This window comes from Arvicola amphibius, chromosome 1 (genome assembly GCF_903992535.2).
Source record: "Arvicola amphibius chromosome 1, mArvAmp1.2, whole genome shotgun sequence".
In the NCBI taxonomy this organism is placed as follows: domain Eukaryota; kingdom Metazoa; phylum Chordata; class Mammalia; order Rodentia; family Cricetidae; genus Arvicola; species Arvicola amphibius.
This window is the reverse complement of record NC_052047.1, coordinates 160,532,969-160,550,874: the sequence shown is the minus strand read 5'-3', so window position 1 is coordinate 160,550,874 and position 17,906 is coordinate 160,532,969. Positions and strand designations below refer to the sequence as shown.

Below are 17,906 nucleotides of genomic sequence, written 5' to 3'. Positions count from 1 at the left end.
GATAGTTGTGGAGTGGGTCTTGCCTGGTGAAAGAGGAGGAATCTCAGACACGGCTGCATGCCATCATTTATCCGTGTGACTCCAAAGCTGTGGTTGTCTCATTGATAAAATAAGGCAATAGAATCTTAGATTCTACAATGGGGGGGGGGGGCCATAGCACACCTTCTCTATATCTAAAATGAAATAAAATAATAAACTGTTTTTTCAAAGCTGTGGCGTTTATGGATCAGCTAACACTATAGCAACGGATGTACTTTAAAGAATATGACCTGCTTAAAGTGTAACAATAAAGAGCTCAATAATGTATAATCATATAATAGAATAAAAATAATATGACAATAAATACATGCTCCCTCGTTGACCAGAGTCACCCAAGCCACTGTCTGTTAGATATGTGGCATAACAGCTTCTTGTCAGCTTGTTACTGAATGAAGCATGCACCCCTCCCCATTTTGAAGACTAATTATTTCTGCAATCTATTTCTCTCCAAGATCAACCTCTCTACTTACATCCTCACATCTTGCAGTAAGACTGGAAGAAACAGTTTTAAAGTGGTTATGATTCTATCATATCTTTGACATATCATCCTAGCTGTAGTCACAAATAGGCACCTCTGCCCTTTCCTGTCCAGAGACTGTCTTGCTCATAACATGATCATGTCTTTAAAAAATTGCTTCTGGTTCTCATTTGACCCTTTTCATCAAAAACCGAAAGGCCCAGGAACACAAACACAGATCTAGAAAGTGACAAAAGCCCCTTTTAGTAGCAACTGCATGCCAGAAGGTGTCCTGTCGTGTTCTTGCTGCATTCGATTGTCTGCCCTGAGCTCTGCTCCATAGAAGAGGCCTTCTACAGATGCAGAAGACAGTACCTCTCTGTTTAATGCTCACTCAAAGGAAGAGCCTTCCAAAAGACCCCTCCTCTTTGGGCATGTTTGTGGAACTCAGCAAACTCCTAGCAGCAGAGACTGGAGACATGCCAGCTCCAGCTTGAGCGAGCAGTAGAAAGGACCCTCCCAGAAGGCTAGGTTGGTCTCCATGACTTAGAAACCAAATGAACTGTTTAGCCTTTTTGCAAACTACAGGTGCTGTCCTTACGCTCTGAAGAGTTTGAAAGCATTCTATTTGTCTTTCTCTGCCCAGTGGAGAGTCTTCCAGCCTTGGTAGAAGACCCACACTCCAGGGCTTTGCAATATCAAATACCCTGTTCGTCATCCTAGTGTAGCGCCAGGCTTAGAGGAGACGGAAGAGAGGTCCGTGTCCTCCTGGGTCAGACCCCACTCTTCCCCAGCCTTTTGACTTACTAGCTCCTGTCTATTTACTCCCAAATAGCTTAAGGAAGGGAAAGGGGAACTTCATTGATTCTGATTGACAATTGTCACTGAAGTCCTTTGTGCTCACTTATGTAAGGGTTTGCTTAACTCTTGGCTTGACTTGTTCTTGCCCTGGCTAGGATTACAGAATCAGGTTTCTCACCTGCCCTGAACTACGTTGAGAAGGATCACGGCCAAGTGCTTTTCCATGAGCATTTGTTCATCATTTGATGACTCTCAGAGTCTCTTGAGCAATGATACTAGACTAGCTACACTTTGTCACCATGGTGCATAAAGCTTCTACGCAGAAAGGAAGGAAGGAATGGAGATGAGAAGAGAGAAAGCTAGGAAAATGGAAGTGTACGGGAGCAAGCAAAGGAGAAATGTGGGGTTAACCTACCTATCGTTTAATTATGGACAGGAAAATCAGACTCAGAAGTTAGCTTTTGAAATTGAGGAGTGTGCTCTATAAATTGTAGCATGGCATCAGCTTTACACCTGATGAAGGAATAAGTCAAGCTAAGGAAGAGGATTGTGATTACTACCAGTGTTTCTATATGGTTTCAAATCAGCCATTTCTGCTTTGAAAGAAAATCTAAGCATCTGCCTGGAAAGGACGAAACATTGAAACAGTTACCAATACTAGTTACCAATACTAGTTACCAATACTAGTTACCAATACTAGTTACCAATACTAGGCAAAAAGAGCTTTTCTCCAAACCAAATGGCTTCCCTGTGTGTACCTGGCTTCATGGAGGTGTTTATAAGATATTTGTGTTTTATATAAATAATTACATATCTTCAAAAGCAACTTACGGCTAAGTTAAGATGGGTCCAAAATTCAGTGTTCATACATGTAGGGAACGAAGCAAAGCATGTGTTCCCTCTTTTTATTCTTTCACTTTTCTCCTTGTCAGACCGAGCCTGGCTGATAGAACCAAGAAAGGTCCAGAAGCTTCAGGAAAAAATCTATTTTGCACTTCAACATGTGATTCAGAAGAATCACCTGGATGACGAGACCCTGGCAAAGGTAAGTCCTCAGGTCACAGGCCTGCTGTCCCCAAAGAAGCCCTACGTGAGCAAAGGGAATTCCTCACCAGTGTAGGGCCGCATGAATACAAACACATGCTTTTCCAAGGGGAGAGGAGTAAATTCGGAGACACTGAGGAAAGAGTTGCTTTGCTGGAGGGATTGTTTTGGGTCTTGTTTGGTTGGTTGCTAGGCAGGGCGTGGCTCTGTCCCCCAGGTTGACCTTGAACTCATAACCCCCCCACCCCCGACACACACACACACACAGACACACACACACACACACACACATACACTCCCTGCCTCAGCTTCCCAAATGCTAAGGTTACAGTTGTATAGCACCATGCCTGGCTGCTGCGGAGAATAGCTTTCCTGGAGAAGGACGATATTGACAGATGAGAGCCCAAGACCCAAGGAGACAAAACAAAAAACCCACAGGTGTGTGTGTCATCCGAGGATCAGACACTTGAAGCAGGGAGACAAGCCTTCCAGTTCATCGGTGAGAAAAGAGTAGGCTGCACCATCATGAGTCAGGTCTGGGCCAAGTTAAGATCACTGAGATGTTTATTCAAAATTAAAGAGAAGCATCGAATGCTGTGTGTGACTTTCTAAACACAGGAGTCGGCTGCCACGCGAAGTAGCCTGCTGCTTTCAGGTTCTGCTAGACACTGTGTGGTTACTTCTCAGATACATCAAAGCAACTGTCCTGTCCAGGGTGGAAATTAAGAGGTGGCTTCATGACTTCTTAATTTTCCTTCCACTCGAATCTCTTCATACATGTCTGAAATAACTGGGGTTATTTCAACATGCTGGCATGCTGGGGTGAATGCACACAGCCACATGACACCCATTTCTTGATGTGGCTTAATTAAGCATGGTCAACTTTAAGGCAATGTGTGTTAACAACTTTTCCTTGGGAGACACAACACACATGTCTACACAGCTCAGACAGAAAACCCACAACAGATCACAGATACTACCAAGGTCCAACATGGTGAACCAATGAGTTTTATGGGGTTACTTACAGGAATATGAGTGAGGGGTTACTTACAGAAGGAAAAAGGACTCAAAAAACAACTGTGTCCTCTTCGCTGACCTTAGCAGCTCACAAAACCCAGGGAAGCTGGAGCACACTGTACAGCCTGCAGGCAGGCTCAACAGGGTGGACAATGTTCTTCCCAAGTGACTCTAGCCTAAATATTTTCCAGACAGCGTGGCTAGTTTCTGCTTCTCCCAGGCAGGTGGTCTGGTCTCCGAGTCTTCGTCACAGCCTGGCTCTCTGAAAGTCTTTGCACCTTAACTCGGCCAGTCCCAGAAGGACTCACAGCTTTTATTGCTTACACTGGCAGGAAGGGGCCCAGTGAATCTGGTCAGTTTCAGGGACTTCTTAGAGCTATCGAGTTGTATATCTTCCACCGGCTTAAGGCACTTTCCTGCAAGATGGGATGTTTCAGACTCCAAGGAAACTTACACAACAGAGAAGTATTGAGAAAAGTTGTTTTCCAAAGTAAAGTAATCAGAGAAGGAAGAAGTAATTGTCAGTGATTGACATTTAGCATCATTTTAAATCTTAAACTAATTTCTCAAGTACTAGAATTTCTTAGAGGAACAATATTATTTTAATTTCAACGCATCTCTGTTTCCTTAACTAAACTCTTCAAGAAGGAAAGAAACTGGCAAATTTAACTTATTCTTGGTTAAAGATAATAGGAATCCTACTCTTTATATTTTTATCATTAAGCCTTCCCACTCTGCCCTTGGAGTTCTTTATTTTACAAAGGGGGAGGGAAAAGACTATTTGGAGACTTCATCAGATTTTATTTTGCACTTACTGAGAACTGCTATAAAAAAACCCTCCATGAGTTAAATATGCTTCTTCATTATGATAAAGTTTGTTAAAATTAACACATCACCAGGAAGAACATTTCCACCGCACTCTACAGTGATAGTTCCCTGCAACACAACTTTTCCTAAGGGTCAGTTACTTGTTCTCTGTACCTCAGGTTTTATCCAGTCAAGAGTAAGCTTGAACCTACTGTTAGCCTCTCTGGGTAAAAAGGGCAGGAATATGAATATCTGAATATTAGTCTGTAATTACTTACTAGCTCATAAGTATAAGTCTATCCAGGGAATTCATGGAGAGGATGTTCCCTTTGTCTTGGTTCATCATATTCATGGTACTTGGTACTAGGTTTCACAAGGACATTTTCACACAAATACGTGATGTACATTGACCATATCTCCCCGACCTCTTATCCTCTCTCATCTCTTCAGAAACTTTCCTTTTTGTGTGTCGGATCCCTCAAAAGTTTTGATCTCTACATTTACCTTCTAAAGTTAAGGTCTTAAAGAAAACAGAGTTAAACAAAAGTTCTTGCTGTTCTTCTTGGGCATGCTGTCTATTTGCCTAAAAATCCTGCTCTCGACATCAATGCAAAAAGGATTAAATTTTAATGCTTCTCTACAGATCTGTTATAAAATTAAGTGCATTGCTTCTCTAGGAAGGTGAAATGTTTGTGCTTATATGCTTACTCTAGATTCCACATCCTGACCTTCTGGTCATGATTTGAACTATTTGAGACTTTACAAAAACAGACAGGAATTGACAAATGTAATATACTTGATGGTAAGAAAACAATCACAACATCGATTCTAGAGATCAGCTTAAACCTGCTTTCTTCAGCTTTAGCAAAAGAAAAATACACAATTCTATTCTTTTTAATAAAGAGATAATTTTAGAAGATTGAATCCTGGGAATACTCTAGGAGAGGATTATTTCTTGTGCACCACACTCTGGAGCTGAATGATGAAGCATTAACTCCCAGAGCTCATGCATAAATGCTGGGTTCTTGTTTGGACCACTCTTTTTTTTTTTTTTTTGGTTTTTTGAGACAGGGTTTCCCTGTAGTTTCTAGAGCCTGTCCTGGAACTAGCTCTTATAGACCAGGCTGGCCTCGAACTCAGAGATCCGCCTGCCTCTGCCTCCCGAGTGCTGGGATTAAAGGCGTGCGCCACCACCACCCGGCTGGACCACTCTTTATAATAGCTGTCATATTAATGAGATGTTGCTTGCTAATGTGGAAAGACCAAAACACAATGAAGAATAGATTCTCATTTGTCCCCCTTGGGTTCCGATACATGACTTCATTTGGGTTTCAGATCCATAGTCAAGTGTCAGGGAGCGAGAGTGAACTCATATGGTCTCTTCTTGCCTGAACGTTTAGAGGACACGGGTGCTATCAGTGTTTAGGACAGTGTGTAAGTCAGCTTGCCGTGGTATGACAAAAGGACCGCCAGTAGCAACTTACAAGAAGGACGTTTCATTTCAGCTCATGGTTTAAGAGGTGTCAATCCATGTAACTCCCTCTAATTTTGTGGCCTCTGGAGAGATAGAACACTATTGCAGGCGCACACAGTGAAGCAAAGTTACTCACCTCAAGGTGGCCAGATGCAAAGTCAAAAAAGGAGACTCCCAAAATCCCCCAGAAGGCCATGTCCCCAGTTAGCTAACTTCCTTTCTCTATGTCACATTTATTAAAGGTCTCGCCACCTCCCAACACCACCACAGGCTTTTTGAACAAACATTTAATATATACACCTTTGGGAAATGTTTAATAACCAAGGAAAACCAACACCTCCAAAAGAACTCTCCCAACAAATTTTTTTTTTTTTTTTGTTAAGCCCAAGTGAAAAGCACTCCATAGCACTGTAATCTTCTTCCATCTTTTCAGGAACTTTCCTATTCCTTCATGGTCACTTCTTAAATAAAAATGGTCGTTCCCAACATTTGTTGTTCATATAACCCATGGAAACATTTAAAGCTTTGTCTAAGAAAAGTCATGCACAGCATAAATTTAGGTTAAATCTTCATAGGATGGGATGGGACACCAGTCAGCCTCAGCTATAATTTGAAGAAAAAAAATGCTCTTATCACTTGCCTGTTTGAGCCTGAATAATTGTAGAGGATAACAAGATAAAGACAGTTGTTGGACTTCACCCTGAAAGAACAGACTACAACATACTTCAACCTACCTTGAAATTAAGGCTTAGGCAGCAATGCTTTATACTTTGAGCCTAACTTCAATGTAGTGAGGATTTGAAATTTTAAGGGTTCAGTATCCGTTAACTAGGAAGCTTCATTGTTTTTTTTTTTTTCCATTTGGAAGGATATTTAAGGGAAAAAAGTTAGAGATTAGATTTTCCTCTCCTTAGAAGTATATTAATATGCACCATATTTTTAATAATTTATCACGGCTTTAGAGCTGTGCTGAGAACCCCCAAACTCACTGTATAATAGGCTGAAAGTGTCACCAGTGTCTTGGGGTATTCCAAGGACTAAGTTACATCATTTTTAATCATTCAATGTAGTCCTTCAAAGTATTTACCTTTACGTAAGCTATTGTTTTATAAAGGATAGGATTGGTGCTGACAGGAGGAATTTTACTTCAGTAGGGAAACTCCTATATAAAAATTAATGTTTGGGATCATCCCTAAAGGGTGGAAACTTTCCACAAGGTCGAAGTGGATGGTGGGGAAAGTGGAGAATGGGGTTCCATGTGATGGGTCAGTACGGAGGTAGGGAAGTAGAAGGTTTATCCACACTATAAATAATAGTTAGTTTGGGCAGGATCCTGAATTTGAGAAGCCAGGAAATGAGATAACACTGGTCACTTGCATGAAAGCTCATGAAAAAAAAATAAATAGACATATATATTTTTAAGCCCCATATGACTAGAGGAGGCAGCCCATCTGTTTCTGGGCTTCACTTTTCTTGTCTGGGAAACGAGTAGGATGGACTGCCTGGTCTTTAAGTTCTCTTCAGTATAACATCCTTTGATGTCCAAAAGGAAAAAAACAAAGGTTCTTCCAGACATTCTCTTTGCCCTCCACGGCTCAGTCCTGTGTGGTTATTTTAAGGACCCCTTGGATGTTTTCCATTGTAATGGGGAACAGAAGAGGATGATTTTGCCCCATCTTGCTGATTCAAACTGGTACTATGTTGCTTGGAGTGATCTTGGAGACCAAAGCTTGCAGCATTCAGTGTGGATGGTACATGTATGCAGAGGTCAGCCTCTCCGTTGGCTCTCCAGGGAAGTTTCTGCTCCTGATGCGGCAGGCATTGCCCTGACTCATTAGGGGAGGGTTGTTTCCTAGGTGAGGATCTATGAGGTCCAGGGTCCAATTAAGGATGGGAGGACCTGCCGAGCAGATGCAAGATCAGTAACAAATTCGGAACTGTGACGACTGCTGTCACTTCACATCTCTGGCCTGTCCTCCTCCTTCATCATAAATCACTAAATCTTCCCTTCTTGTTGTGCCAACCATAGGAGCAGAGGCAGAGAAGAAGGAGGGACCGATCCAATGTAGAGCGTGTATATATAGACAGTCAAGGATGAAGCCCAGAACTGGGTGTCTCCTGCAATCATGCCTTCAAGTCCATTTCTCAATCTTCTCCTAAAGAGGTCCCTGAGTTCGGCCAACAACTAGAGGCACATCTGACGTAGGCCTTCCCAATGTGATCCCTTCTTTCTGTCTCCTGGGTTATTAAAGTCATGACATATCCTTAGTTATATATTTATTTTTCCTAGCAATTCTGCAAATAGAAATGCCTGGAGCTGTGTTCTTATCCTAAGTTGTAGTAAGAAATACAAGAGCATCAAATTCTCTCTTCTGTTTCTATTGGACGTTGCTGATTTAGACTCTGAAGTTCAGACATAAGGGAGATCGGTGTCTTCTGTCCACCTAAGACCCAGCCTCTCCTTCCCTCCTCTGTGTCTGAACATAATCTCTTACCCAGGTGAGGGAGCTGAGCCTTGCTTCCCCCTTCCAGGTGAGACACTAGGGTACAAAGCCCTAACTCTGCAGGAGGCAGTGTCTCATAGTCTTACACTACCACAACCAACGCTTTACACTGCGGAAGAAATTCTCACGTGGAAAGAGGGTTCCTAAGTCATAGCGGTATTGCTTACTTCACAAATGCTTATTACAGATAGCATGTGCAATATCTGTGTGTATGAGATATCATGTCATATGACGCGGAGCATGAAACAAAGCACCGCTATGATTACAATAAAAAAACAACGAACCATCAAAATCACATGAGTGGCCAAGGTGAGGAATAGTTCAGAGTGAGTGAGATTTTTGTTGTGTGCAACGCTGCACTGAGAGATCAAGATAGGCTGACTTTGAGTCATACTCTTATTATCTTACTTTATGAAAGAGAAAACTGAGAACTCAAGCAATCCTGTACCTCACCCAGAGTAGACTGCTGAGTGAACAAGAGAGTCCGAATTTAAACCTAAGCCACTACCAGCAGCTAAGCAAATAATTTGTGGGTTCCCATTTCTAAAATGTTTGATAAACTCAGAAAGAGACACTCCCCTTTCGAAGGCTTCCACCTCCCCAGGAGTCCTGCACTAGGTTGAGCTCGGGAAAGATATTGCTAACAGACTCGGTAACTTCTTAATTCCTTTGTCTATTTCTAGTATAAGATAAGAAAACCATTTCTTGAGCATAAGGACCTCATCTTTCTATTATAAGAATATAAGTTACTAGAGAAAAACTTAAAAGCTATAAAGAAATCTTAACCCTGTTTTACATGTTGGTGTTTGAAGTCTTGCTTCTATCATTCCTGATCACTCTCAGCTAAGTGCTGATGTATCCTCTCATGAGGACCCGGTATCAACAAGGCCATCGTGAAATGAATACAGAAGAAACAAGCATTTGGTCCCTAGAGTCCATGCAGAAAATACTGAAGGAGCCAGGGAAACCAAAAAGCCATTCCTGCTGTCCTTTCCTGCATATTCCATGGGGTCGGAAACAGACACTCCTCTGGCTAATAACAGGATGTTGAGGCCTGTGTGTATCCTTTCCACGCATGCAATTTTAGTGTAGGTCTGAGACTTCCTACTTGGGTAACTGGATAATAGGGGTCAAGCTCACCTGAAATCAACAGTCAGTACTACCAGAAAAAAAGACAGCCCTGCCCAGATGTTGTGGCTTGTGTCCTCAGTCTATCCCCTTTTCTATTTGGCTAGGAATTTGTTCTGCAGCTTTAAATGTCTCTATTTTTTTTTCAAATGTCTTATATTGCTCAGTGAATAATATCACAATGTAACATACTTGTGTAACCACATCTGGGGCATCCCTGAAGCTCCCCTCAGGCTTCTATACAGCTGTAAATATATAGTAGAATAATGCAAGAACAGGCAGAATTATATAAAACACCTTAACAGAGTCCACAAGTTTTACATTTCAAATCATTATTCACGGAACACAGTTCTCTCCTGGGATAGTTTGCCCCTTCAGCCTGCATTTGTTATGAGTTCAGGAGCCAGGACAACATGGCGAACAGTGCCTTGGCAGTTTCTTCCAGGAACTCCTGGAAGAGACCAGACTGTGGCAGTCTATTGTCGCTGCTGACAATGGACTGGTACACTATGTAAGGCCGGCACCACAGAATTCCAGGCACTGGCCGTCAGATTAAGTATCTGTAAAGCAGAAGAGTTCGGTAGATTACTCTTTACTCCTCAAGTTGCAGGGTGGTATATCCATTGGGGTTCTTTAGTTACGAGTAACATGAGTCGAGTTTAACTGTACTAAAAAATAAAATGAGTCGAAATGAAGCAGTAGAAAGGTATGATAGAATCTAAAGTTTAAAAAAAAAGTTCACACTCATGAAGAGAATGGAATTGGAAGGCCTTAAGATTTTCCACCCCATGCTTATCCATCTTGAGGTATCTATTTTATTTCTCTTTATTTCTCTCTATGTGTGCCCATCTCTGTGTCTGTGTCTCTTTACCCTCTCTCTCTGTCTCTCTGTCTCTCTCTGTCTCTCTCTCTCTGTCTCTCTCTGTCTCTCTCTCTCTCTCTCTCTCTCTCTCTCTCTCTCTCTCTCTCTCTCTCTCTCTCTCTCTCTCTCTCTCTCTCTCTCTCTCTCTCTCTCGTGTGTGTGTGTGTGTGTGTGTGTGTACCAGTGCTCTTTGGTTCCTGGTCCTCATGGGGAAATACACTAAGCTCCTTAAGTGACTTGTAACCTTGGCTACATTTAGAAAGTGCCTTGAGGCTAAAGTCTGATTCTAAATCCCAGTCCTAGTGAGACAAATGCCCACTTCTAATGTCACCGCCCCCCCACCACCAAAGGCCAGGTGGAAAGAAGATGTACCACAACATGGATGTCAAGAATGGGCAGAGGAGAGAAAGGGAAGAGGTTTATGACATGGAAAAGAATCTCAAGCTCAATATTATTTCCGTCCAAATGCCTAGGTCTGTTTCCACAAAAATCAAAAAAGAAATGTGGACCTGGACAGGTGAGATGGATGTGCTCAGCCTCTCCCTCTTCTACTTTGATCAAACCATTGCTGGTTTCCTGTGTCAGGAGAGACAACATCCTGACAGCTAGTTTTACCCTCTGCTTGTCCCATTTTCCCAACATCAAATGTACCACTTTTAAAAATGTGAATTCTCTCACAAAACCACACTCTGGAGAGAAGCGTAGGATTGTTATCTCTTCTTGGATAGCTGCTTTCTCTTCTTGTACACCACCGTAGACAGAAGCCACAGCTTCCTTCTTATAAGAACGGGATGTGGGAGGCCCTTTTATAGATCTTCTGTCTAGTTCTGCGAAGAGGATTATTTGGATGTGAAGGAATTTCACGATGGCTTCAAACTGACTACCCCCTCCATCTCCAAGTGCTTCTGGATCACCTCCCCAGCTGTTTCAAAAGTTGTTGAACCATTAACTGCTGCTGAGGCTGCTCTGAGCGCCCTTTGAAACGGGGGTCCCCAGCTGCAGTACATAATATTAATGAGCAATAAGTGACTGCCTGCTGCTTCCTCCACTGGGCCCTTCTGGGTGCTGCCAACTGCTTGTCACCGTCTCTGCATGTCCTCCTGACCTACCGTGCCTGCAGAGTTGTGATACCACACCAGCACTTCCATGCCCACACTTGATGGGCTGCTGAGACTGTAGCGTCTGATAAAGCTCTCTAGCTTTCTCTGGGTTATTTGCTGACAGTGCTTGTTAGCTAGTTAGCCCATTCTGCAGATGAACAACAGAAAATGGATTTAAACCCCATACAGGAGACAGAACTGAATATGAGCCAGGCTCTGCCAAGACCTGGATGTTTAGCAGAAAGAGGCAACGAATCAATACTCACTTTCTAAAACCAGATAAACAGTTCCTATCTCTAGTCAAATGAGAAGCCATCAAGGGTCCAGTTACCCTGTGCTTTTAATTTCCCATATGATCCCTTCATAACAGAAGTAGTGAAGACCGGAAGAACCATAGCACTGGGATCTAGTCTATAATCAGTTAATGAGCAAAAAAATGAAAAATAGTCATGATTTTGCACACTCATTCCAATAAAAGCAATGGCTAATTTTCCCAGGAAATAACATGCAATGTGCTCAGACTTAGACTTTGGTGCTTAGCTAATGACTAAACTGGGTCTCTGCTGCTCACATGCTAAGACTGAAACACATGACATTGCCCCTTTTACCCCTTGGAGGAAGTGATATGTGGAACTGGGAGCATCACAGCTTAACTTTCAGTGTCTACTTGACTGGATTAGGAATCACCATTGTATATCTGGGAGGGCACTTCCAGAGAGGACAAACTGAGGGAGAAATATTCATCCTGAATGTGCTGGGAATGTCTTAGTCACTTTTCTATTGCTATTAAGAGACACCGCAGCCAAGGCAACGTATAAAAGAAAGCATTCAATGGGGGCTTGCTTACAGCTTCAGAGGCTGAGTCCATGGCCATCACAGCAGGGAGTCAGTTTGGCAGCAGATAGGCAGGCATGGCTCTGGAACAGTAGCTGAGCGTTTACAACCGTATCCAAAAGTTGGAGGCAAAGAATAAGACTGGACCTAGCATGGGCTTTTGAAACCAGAAAGGCCACCCCCAGTGACACGCCTCTTCCAACAAGACCACACCTCCTAATCCTTCCCAAAACAGTCCTACCAACAAGTGACTAAGCATTCAAATATCTGAGGTTTGGGGGGGCCATTCTCATTTGAACCGTCACAGGGAACGTGCCAAAAATAAAGAACCCAGGACCTGAGATCAAAATAAAATAAAGCCAGCAGCACTGTAATACCTGCCCCCCCCCCCCCACACACACACGCTGCTAGCTGCTTGACTTGACAAAATTCCCTCTCTCCCACACCCTTAGTGCCATGACAAACTGATGCTTCTGAAACTCTGACCCAAGATGAGAATCCTACATGTGACGTTGCTCTCTGGAATTTTGCTTGCAATGGCTAGAGAGAAGCTAATACAATAGTCATCATGTGTGTCGTCAGCTGGCAGCAGGCAACACTATAAAACCACGTGTATTGACTCATTAAATCCTCCCAGCCTCCCTCTGAAGCAGGAAATATTATAGTCACCATCTGTGCCGGCTAGTTTTTATGTCAGCTTGACACAGACTAGAGTCATTTTGGAAGAGGGAACCTCAATTGAGAAAATGTCCCCACCAGCTTGGCCTATGATCAAGCCTGTTGAACATTCTCTTGATTGATGATTGACGTGGGTGGGCCAGGCTGGCAAGGGGTGGGTGGTCCTGAATGGTATAAGAAAGCAGGTAGATCCAGCAAACCAGTAACCAGCACTCCTCCATGGGTTTGGTTTCGGTTCCTGCCCCCAGGTTTCTGCCCGGAGTCCCTGACCTGTGTTCCCTCAGTGATGGAATTAATAAGCTGGAAGCTGAGATAAACCCTTTCCTCCCCAAGATGCTTTTGGTCATGGTGCTTTATCGTAGGGATAGAAACCCTAACACAACATCAGGCTAACGAGGAAGCTGATGGCCAAGATTGCATAAGTATGAGTAGAAGTGTGCTAGGATCTCAGCACAGACAACCTGATTCAAAGCCCTGCATCCATTATCCTCTCCATGTACAGCCTGTATGTCACCAAGGACCCCCAACTTGTCCCTCCCCATAGAGTAGAAGGAGCAAATATAGTCTTCCCCCTGCAAACATGAAAATGGCTTTGTCACCTGAAAGTACCTACTTGACACTCAGGGAATAGGACCGAATCAGAGAGAATACAGAATTTACTTGTCAACTTTTAAAGTTTTTTTTTTTTCTTCCCCCAAAAATCTGAGCCTCCAAGGCACTGTTTCTCAGTACCTATTCCACCAGCTCGTGACGTGAGCGTTCACAAGGGATGTTTACTTCAAGCGTGGAATCTGACATACTGGAACTGAATCCCTGGGAGAGGGTCCTGGTGATCTGCCCTTTGAAGCAGCACTCCAGTGATGCTTTATCACGCTAAAGACTGGCACTCATTCCACAGTTGCATCTGGAAGTTTCGGCGGCACTGCCGATCATCAGTCCAACAGTAGATGATTATAGAAGGCTTTCAGAGTTTCTCCGCATTCAATAGCTATTTCAGGGAGCACGGTAATGTGCAAAGAGTGTTTCTAAATTGTCGCCGTTTCCTTCTGTGTGCGTGCGGCGGCTGGTTAAGAAAGCTTCAATAAGGGCCCCCGTTAAGTGGACACTTATAAACTGTTTACATATAAAAATATACAAAAGACACTTTTCTACCCCAGACGCAAAGTGAGTCTTTCAGAATCGTCTTCTGGTCATCTTCACTTATGTTTAAAGCCAAAGACTGTGACATGGACCATAAGAGCTGCTATATTCTGGCTGTGCACATCTCTCCATCATCATCAACCCCAAATTCATGCTCACCCACTGCCTCAGTAAAGCCTAAGTTGCTTTCAGCACACTACATGCCCAGCATCTTGGCCCCAGCCCTGGGCATGTTCAGTTTCCCTGCCCAAGAGCCTGCACAGTTCTCACTTTTCCTTCCCTGCTCAGATTTGCTGTCAGGTTCTTAGGGAGGGTTTGTTACTAGAAATTAGGACATCCGCATATCTACACCCATCACTCTGACCACAGGTTTTCTCTCCCTGTTAATCACTATGGTAACTTAATCTCCAGTTGTCTTAACAAGTACACTCTGGGCTACTAATCCCTAACAGTTTTGTGCATTCAGTGTCTAGTGAAGCCTCGCTATAAAGTAAACATGCGGTTAGTTGTTGTAAATTATCTTGAAGGAAAGGAATGTAGTTCATACTGTTGAAGATACAGCCTTGAATCTCAGTCTGAAGTCTGACATCGACAGCAAAGATTCTACCTGTTTTCGTGCCTAGCCTTTCTTCAGACAGCAGCAGAGATGGCTAGGTTGCAAAGCCAGAAGCCTCAAACATCTTTGAATGTTTGAAGCCTCACGTCTAGATGTTGTCTAGATGCCTTTAGTGTGTCAGCAGCTCTGCTCCTAAAGACTGCTTTTCCTTTCTTAGTGCACCATTCAGAATAATTAGTGCTTAAAAGGGAAGTTAGTGGAAGAGGGGAAATTTCTGATTTTGAAGAACCACCGGGTAATTATCGGTTTGCTGCTCTACTTCAAAGGCTGAAAGGTAGTCTTATTGGTGGGAGAGGGACACGGGGAGCCAACCAGGTCATCACATGGGTTTGCATAACTGCGTTTTATCATTGTCACTTTGCAGACCATCTTCAAACAGCTGGGTGAACTACCACACTTACCTTTAATAAGAGTGTTCCCTATAGGAGAGTTTATCTCGATCCTGACGGGAATACTGTCATAGGAGCGTATGCTTAAGCCAACTTGATACTAAAGGATGGGTGTAAGCATGTGTAACATCAGAAATGTTCATCTCCTAAGACCTTTATAGCACGTAGCACAGTGGGGATCATTATGATCGTATATAATATAATGATTTTATATACACATACACATGTACATATACATGCTGACTGTAGATATAGCTCCATGGTAGAGTACCTGCCTGGCATGCCCAAGGGTCTGGTTCCATCTTTAGCACAAAAAAAAAAAAAAAAAAAAAAGGAAGAGGAGGAAGGGGAAGGGAGGGGAGACTTAGTCAAAGCCTGGTGATTATAGGCTTGTCTTTCACTTGTTTGTGAAATACTTTCCCTGAGGATGTTCAAAGCCAGTACCTCTCAGACTTTCTTGAGTAAACATAGTCTCATTTTCTACATCAGGGTGAAAAGCAATTAGGGAGGTGCAGGTAGCTTTAGTGAGTTTGATTTCCAAGTATTGCAGATAATCATAAGACCTCAAACAGATTTTTTTAATTAGTGTACAAAATAATGAACTCCATTATGACACCTTCATGCATGCATACCATGTACTTCACTGTATGTGTGCCCACTGCCCTCTCTATTTCCCCTGCTCCCTTCCCGCTGGTCCCATCCCTTCCTCCCACAGCCCCCTCTGCCTTTTGTGTCATCCCCTCATCCTGGTTTCCTTTCCTAATACGAGCATCCTTCAAAGCTTAGAAATACAATATGCATGGCCTAGACGTCTGCAGGAAAGGACAGATAATAATACTATTAGTTAACAATTGCATTTCATACCTGCAGATTTTTGAACACTTTCAAATCAATTTCCTTACTCAATGCACATAACTCAAAGAGAAAGGCAGGACTAACAAGCCCATTTTACAAGTGAAAAGACTGAGACAGAAAGTGCCTCGGATGGCACTGTCGCGCTGTCCCTGACTGTTGGGAGGCAGGCTTCCTATTCAGACAGCTTGTCTGCTCAGCACCCACTCACACTTGCTAAACAAGAAGGCCTCCTGTGCATATTTTATTTCCGAACAATGAATCAGGGGGCTTTAGCCCTCCTTCCTTGCTTGCTTGCTTTCTCTTGTTTTTTTTTTTTTTCTTCAGACCATGGGATGAGGAATGTTTTTGTTTTCTTTTCAAGGGAAGCTGAAAGTGAGCCTTCTTTCTTTCTGCACATCTTTTTCCAGAGCCATTTACCTTTATCCCAGTCCCCCGAAAGCCACTAATTCACAAGACAGTCCACTAACGAGCTTCCCTCTTTGTCTCCCTTTGTCTCTGTGTTCTGCAGTTAATAGCCAAGATACCAACTATCACAGCAGTCTGCAACTTGCATGGGGAGAAGCTGCAGGTATTTAAGCAATCTCATCCAGACATAGTGAATACACTGTTTCCTCCCTTGTACAAGGAGCTCTTTAATCCTGACTGTGCTGCCGCCTGCAAATGAAGGGGCTGAGAACTCTCAGAGTCATGGACTGCATCGCCGTTAAGACAAAAGCAATGTGTTCATGGAGACTTAAGAAAAGTGTCACTACTGCAACATTAGGAATGTCCTGCACTTAATAGAATTATTTTTCACCGCTACAGTTTGAAGAATGTAAATATGCACCTGAGTGGGGCTCTTTTGTTTGTTTGTTTGTTTTTGAAATGATCATAAATATACAAATATAGGACACTGGGTGTTATCTTTTTTAATTTTATTCGGGTATGTTTTGGAGACAACTGTTTATAGAATTTTATTGTAGATATATACGAGAACAGAGCCGTCCTTCACATGACTACTTTTCCTGCTGATTGTTCAAATATAATTTAAGAAAATTCCACTTACTAGGATTTACCTACTTCTATGTTTTTAGATAGTTGATGCATGTGGAAATCTGTAACTGTCTTGGAAAGTACTGTGCATGTATGTAATGAATATATAATATGTAAGAGTATTATATATGACTATTACGTATTCATGCACTGTGGTTTCAAATGCCATGCCCGCTAGCAATGGAGGTCTGGTCAGGCTCTCTCTCATGTGATTTACTTTCTGTTATGTGTTACTTTTATGTCAGACAATCAAGGGTTTTTTTTTTCCAGCCAGAGTTTTCATCCACACATAACAACAGATAGTACCCATTCGGAAGCAAGTCTACAAAGGAATCAGTGTACATATAACTGCTTTCTAAAAGCTCAGTTTCTCTCAATGACTTCAAAGCCCCGTCAAGATGGCACATAGGGTTAGGGGTGCAATAGGATTGGAAGTCATTTTCCTGTTTCACAAATCGGTCTGTAAACCAGACAATAATATTTCCTATTATACAGAATACAAAATATTGGGATTTCCAACCCCCATTTGGATTTAGATTTCAAATTGTGAAACTAAACTTTGATGCTTATTATTTCTTTAACAAAAGGAAAAAAATCAGTCTATAGATTATGACCACCATCAATGTTTTCAGAAATATTAGACTAGAAGTATAAAACAAGGTCCCAGGGTCATTTTGTGTAAATACTGTCTAGCCATCTTCTCCCAAAGAACAGAAAGAAATAGAACATGCAAGGTAAAGAAGTTTTCATTAAATTCATACTCATTATGCTTTGTTAGAAAACATGCTAATAGAAAGGAGAATGCAGTCCAGAGCCTGGGGCCTTCAGTTTTTTCAACTTCAAAATGCTATGTAATAAAAATAGAGGAAAAGTTCAAAAGATTCGAAAACAAATGCTTTGTCTATGAGACTGCTATATCCCTAAGCCAACATCCTTTCCTACACAGATTTAAAGGACCTCCTCTGCCCACACTGGTTAATTTTTAGCCACTTAAAAGAACAGAATGAAAGGGTGACCTCTACAGTTTCTTCATCCATGCATCTATGAAATTAAGTACCAGAAAGCATGGGCTTGAAGCCATTTGTTCTTCCAATTCCTGGAAGGCCTAGGCCTTCAGTATGATCTAGTC

The 17,906-nt window shown here is 42.4% G+C and overlaps 1 protein-coding gene across 1 annotated transcript in view; it reads left to right on the top strand.

Moving 5' to 3' along the window:
• The window catches only part of Rorb (RAR related orphan receptor B), a 178,475-nt gene extending 162,066 nt beyond the window's left edge, over positions 1-16,409 (top strand). The window contains exons 9-10 of the mRNA XM_038333899.1: positions 2,230-2,342; positions 16,254-16,409. Of these exons, the coding sequence (XP_038189827.1) occupies positions 2,230-2,342; positions 16,254-16,409 (269 nt within the window). The remainder of the gene's footprint in view (positions 1-2,229; positions 2,343-16,253) is intronic.
• Positions 16,410-17,906: the final 1,497 nt, after the last annotated feature.